At 48.9% G+C, this 5,124-nt stretch overlaps 2 protein-coding genes across 2 annotated transcripts, besides 2 other annotated features; both read right to left on the bottom strand.

Moving 5' to 3' along the window:
- Positions 1-222: 222 nt before the first annotated feature.
- Positions 223-252: a microsatellite.
- A 187-nt stretch (positions 253-439) lies between these two features.
- TraAM80_00037 (uncharacterized protein) lies at positions 440-2,209 on the bottom strand (the record flags this gene model as incomplete). The annotated part of the gene is made up of 1 exon (XM_029377133.1): positions 440-2,209. One exon carries the CDS (start codon positions 2,207-2,209, stop codon positions 440-442), a length of 1,770 nt encoding a protein of 589 aa, XP_029243023.1.
- Positions 2,210-2,837: 628 nt separating this feature from the next.
- TraAM80_00036 (uncharacterized protein) lies at positions 2,838-4,079 on the bottom strand (the record flags this gene model as incomplete). Its single annotated transcript, XM_029377132.1, has 1 exon — positions 2,838-4,079. The coding sequence occupies one exon, from the start codon at positions 4,077-4,079 to the stop codon at positions 2,838-2,840; it is 1,242 nt and encodes a 413-aa protein (XP_029243022.1).
- Positions 4,080-4,868: 789 nt separating this feature from the next.
- Positions 4,869-4,888: a microsatellite.
- Positions 4,889-5,124: the final 236 nt, after the last annotated feature.

Below are 5,124 nucleotides of genomic sequence, written 5' to 3'. Positions count from 1 at the left end.
CCCCCCCAATATGGAAACTCACAAAGGGACCCTACAGAGCGCCCCTTAACCACCGGCCCCCACCCCGTGTGGAAGGTAACGGGAGGTCGAAGTGAGAAGAAGGAGCCAAAAAACTGCACTCGCGCCTCCTTCCAATGCGGAATCGTTGGAAACAAAAACAAGAAAATCAAGCAATCATCAAAGAACCATACGAGATCAAGACGTGTCGCCATCATCCATTCTACCCTCCCCCCACCCCACCCCACCCCACCCATCTAGTCGCGCACCCCCTAAAGAAACTTCTCTCTCATACTCGTATAATGTTTCCAAGGTACCCCACTCGTGGTCACGATTCATTTCTGTGAATAATTGCGTCACCCTTCCGTTATTTTTATTCTATAGTGTGTCTGCATCAAACCCAACTCCCTTTTTTAAGCAAGATCCAGGAAACCTCCAATTGCTACCTGGCCACAGCTATCCAGGGACAGCGCGCCTCGAGAAGCTGTAGATCCGTATCCACCAACTCCTGCCGAAGCAAAGCCTGCTGGTGAAGCAATTCAGCAAGCTCAGAAAAGACATGAATATGAGAAGCAATAGATTGCATTTTTTCATATAGTCTTGACGAGTTATTTGCGTAACGGGTGCGGGAGCGGTTTTTCCTATACTCCTCCACGTCATCGTATTCCTCGTCAGGGATAGGCAATACTCCCTCAACTGTGGCATTGACGTAATGCTGTAGTTCCGGGATAAGGCAGACAAAACGTGCGAGACGCACCTCGGTTGGAGTGATCTTCATGACTTCAGGTCTAAGTGAGACGGAGGCGATATCAATTTGGCCTTCGCGAATGCTTTTCGCCTTCTTCAGACCCTCATGAAGCCGTTGCAGACGCTTCTCAACCCAATACTTTTTGACGGCCTCCAAAGTAGCCACTATGAATTTGGCATTCGGGGGCCGTCCTCTTCGCGTGGGTCGTGTAGTTCCAACAAAGTCTTCCATAGTTACACGGAGGAGAGCCTCCGCTTCTGCAATCTCCCCCATTCGTGCTAGCCCCAGCTCCGAGTCTAACACTACGCCAAAGTGCGCACGACAATACATGTGACATCCATCCCATGGACCCGAGGTATGTGCGTGATGCGGAGCCCGGTAACACTCCAAGGTACCGGCTTGCTGTGCGCATGAGGGGTGCATTGACTCAAAACAGCGAGGGTGATGACATCTCTCACGCGCCCCCGCACTTTCACTGTGACAGAATACACAGTAAGCCAATCGATCTGACTTCCTTGCACGTTTTGCGGGGTGCACCACCCGCTGCTTCACGTCAATGGTCAGCTCCCCAAAGGTGAGAGCACACACAATGTGACAGAAAAAAGAATTAGCAGCAGCACCTTTGCGTTGCCATTCATGACCCGAGACAAACGGCAGCATTACCCCCCCTTTTCGCCCACATGAATAGCAACGTCCAATGCCCTTCTCACGTCGCGCCCCCACGCAACATGGACAAAGCCAATCGTCTGAATTAGGCGGTAAGGCTTCTAAAATCCAACACTTCACGTGTGCCTTACATCCACATCGTCTGCATTGAAGGAAACGTTCGGCCTCTTCCAGAAATTCTGGCCTCAAACAAACACCACATATCTCCACAGTACGTTTATCCGACTGTTTAGGGACGGCATTATTATCATTGTTATAGGTGCCATTAGCGGAAGCATCCAAGTTAGTTGAGGCTTCGTCCCGCCTTGCTGCAAGCCCAAGATGCATGACGTAGCTCTTTTCCAGTTTTGTAATGACTTTCGTGAAAAAAGCACTAACGACATTTCTTGCATTACACCAAACGTAGTCCTCGTGGTCCATAATATAGCTGCAGCGATCAAAGAGATCGACACGCCGCAGCAATCCATATGGAGTGCTCTCGCGCAGCGCCTGAGCTCCCCAGCCCACACGAGCTGAAGGCAAAGCAGAAGATTTTGGAACACGATCAATTGTAAAAGATGGTCTACCTCGTTTTCTACTTAGTCGCTGTGAGCTTGATCGCCTTGCAAAAAAGTTATGTTTGTCATCCATCCCATCATCAGAGAGTTCCTCCTGAATGATTTTGTAGGGTTTGTACTTGGCTCTAACCTCATCCATATTCTCCACAAGCACAAGAGGAAGAACTGTGTCACAGTTCAATGCAATGCGCAAGGATTCATCACCTGCTTTTGCCTTTTTTGTTTTTCCTTTTTTTGCCATCGCTAGGATGGAACCACCACACCTGTCCTTTCCTTCCCTTGACACAAACTTTAAAAAATAAACCGGCACACCCTTCTTCGTTTTAAAACCAATACACACGCGCGACGCAAAGCAATGCCGACCCCGTGCTATACAGTAACAGGTGCGCAACCACACATGTCACTTTGACTAGATACAATGGTGCCGGCAAAGGTGCGTACAGAGAGCGAGAAAGAAAGGGAGAACGATGTAGTAAGAAAAAAAAAATCTTTGACATTTCATCCAGCCTGGTTCTTCCATTAAGGAAGAGACATCATCATCGTAGTGAAGAAGAGCAGCAACAGCTAAAAAGAAAAGGAAAAAAAAAGAGTTTTTTTTTCTTTTCGTTTCTTTCCCCTGTATTCAACCACTGTTGGTGATACCACTTTTTTTTCTTGCTTTTGACTCCCTTCTCTTCGTGAGTTTAACAGAGTCTTAAACGGAATTCATTTCTTTTCTGTCATTTCATAGTTTTTTTTGTTTTTTTTCTCTCTTCCTCTTACTGCGAGGAGTTTGCACCTTCCTTCCTACTTCCCTCCTTTTTTTTTCTTCGTCCTTTTTCTTCTGGGTGCCTTCTCCTCCCGTCCCAAAAACCGGTATACCCGCCGCCTCACAACGCGTAGTTCGTGACCTTCTGCTTTTCACCGACAGAAAGCACAGGAACGGTTGGGGCAAAGGCCAAACTCTGAATAAACTGGTGACGCTGCGAAACAGCAGGAAAGGACGGCACGACACGGCACTCTGGGAGCACGGCGAGACGAAATCCACCCTTCTGGGCCTTGGTCGAGTACGCAAGCACCGCGTCACCGTTGCTGCGTTCTCCAAATGCCAAACAATTGATGCTTGTCGTCAGGTTCTTGAGAGTCTTCGCGGGTCCTGCAGAGCCCTTGTTGTAAATATTAACAATACCGCTTTTAGACCCTACAGCCAAGGCAGAGTCGGAGGTGGCAAACGTTGTGATGTCTACGGTGCCATCGTCACAGGTTTCACACAGAAACTGAGCAGTCTTGCGTAAATCGTACACCGTCAGTTTATTACGCGTGGCAATAGTTACTTCATGTGGACCTCCTGAAAAGCAGATATCCACAACAGGATCGCTACTCTCGATGCGATGGGTGACACTACCAGATGACAAGGACCCAATTGTCACGGTGGCTCCACTTGATATAGCCACCAGCCTGGTGGATAAATCAGTTGCCGGCAATGCCACGTTGGTGATGTAAAAGTCATGCTTTCCATTGTCCCGTCGGCCATTGCGATATACGGCGGAATCACGCGTAAAAAGAAACCTCAACGGAATCAGTTTTTCCGTAGCGAGCACCAATAGATCTGGTGTGTACGACTGATGTCCCACAATTACAACGTCTTCGCCTGAGGCCCCAAGTGCTGTGTGCTCGACCCGTTTCTCCACATCTGTCTTGGAGAGCTGCTCCACAAACTTGCCGGCTGCATGGAAAAGGTACAAGTGGTGGTTGCCACCTACCACTGCCAGCTGCCCGTTGCGATGCCACTGAACCGTCCGTGCAGAATCACGAGGAAGGGGAAGCACGGAAAGGACAGGTGGAAGAGCAGCATGCTTGCGGTCGTGCTTCGACGTCAAAAGTGGCTCCGTCCGCGCGAGAAGTTCGTCCAGGTCCTTATCACGAAATCTTTTTTGGGCTGTCATCATCAGTGCGGATGAGGAAGAGACGACGACCTCACTTCTGGCTGCACCATTGTCGCCAATAACGCTGCGGTCTGCATGCGTGGACGTGGTGGCCCATGCGGGAAGCACATGAGACTGCTTCACAAAACCTGGCAGCTCCTCACCCGCGTTGTGATCTGCATCGTCCACCCAAGCACGAGACGCCATCTAGGCAAAAACGATGGTAATGATAATCACACAACAGCAACGTCCAAGCCACCGTACTGATCACAAACGAGGAGTACAGTGCATCAAGGGAAGCAAAGCAGAAAAAAAAAAAAATGGAGAAAACGAACAAGAAACGAAGGAACAAATCACGGTAACAAAGCCACTTACGCGCGGTCGCTGACCACCAACTGGGGCGTGGCAATGGTTCCTTTTGGTTTTATGATGTTTAACGAAAGCTGATGATGAAGAGGTGAATAAGACAAAACAAAAAAATGAGGGGTTTCGCACGCGTCTCACTCCCATAAAAACAGTCACTACAGGCGAAATGCAGCAATGCCCAGTAAACAGCAGAGAAAATATACATATAAAAAAGGTCCCCCCACGCAGAAAAAACCAGAGACCTTTCCAAACGACGGTACGTGTAGGGCAAAGAAAAGGTTTCAGCAGCTGTGATGCAAGGGTATTAGCGTAAAATGTAAAGAAACACCTGCACATCAGGAGATGCATACAGCATCATCACATGACCATAAACCCACAGAGAAATAAATAAATAACGTGGGCGCTTGCTCGCACGTACAAGAACAGCTACACATCATCATAAAGATGGAAAGTGCCTCTCTGCATGAGGCCTTGGATCATATTCCCAGAAGGAGGGAGTAAACAAAGAATATGGGAATTTCAGCTTTGGTGAATGCACCCAATATCATCAACTTCAGATGAGACTGATCCAACACACTCGCGCATTTATAAACCAACGAATTCACAAAGCATAGGGCCATGTTAACTGCGCCCCCCCCCCCACCCCCCCCAACTATGGAAACTCACAAAGGGACCCTACAGAGCGCCCCTTAACCACCGGCCCCCACCCCGTGTGGAAGGTAACGGGAGGTCGAAGTGAGAAGGAGGAGCCAAAAAACTGCACTCGCGCCTCCTTCCAATGCGGAATCGTTGGAAACAAAAACAAGAAAATCAAGCAATCATCAAAGAACCATACGAGATCAAGACGTGTCGCCATCATCCATTCTACCCTCCCCACCACCCCCCC

This window comes from Trypanosoma rangeli, assembly GCF_003719475.1.
Source record: "Trypanosoma rangeli strain AM80 chromosome Unknown Tra_15.4_contig_00001, whole genome shotgun sequence".
In the NCBI taxonomy this organism is placed as follows: Eukaryota; Euglenozoa; class Kinetoplastea; order Trypanosomatida; family Trypanosomatidae; genus Trypanosoma; species Trypanosoma rangeli.
This window is presented reverse-complemented; position numbering and strand designations above follow the sequence as displayed.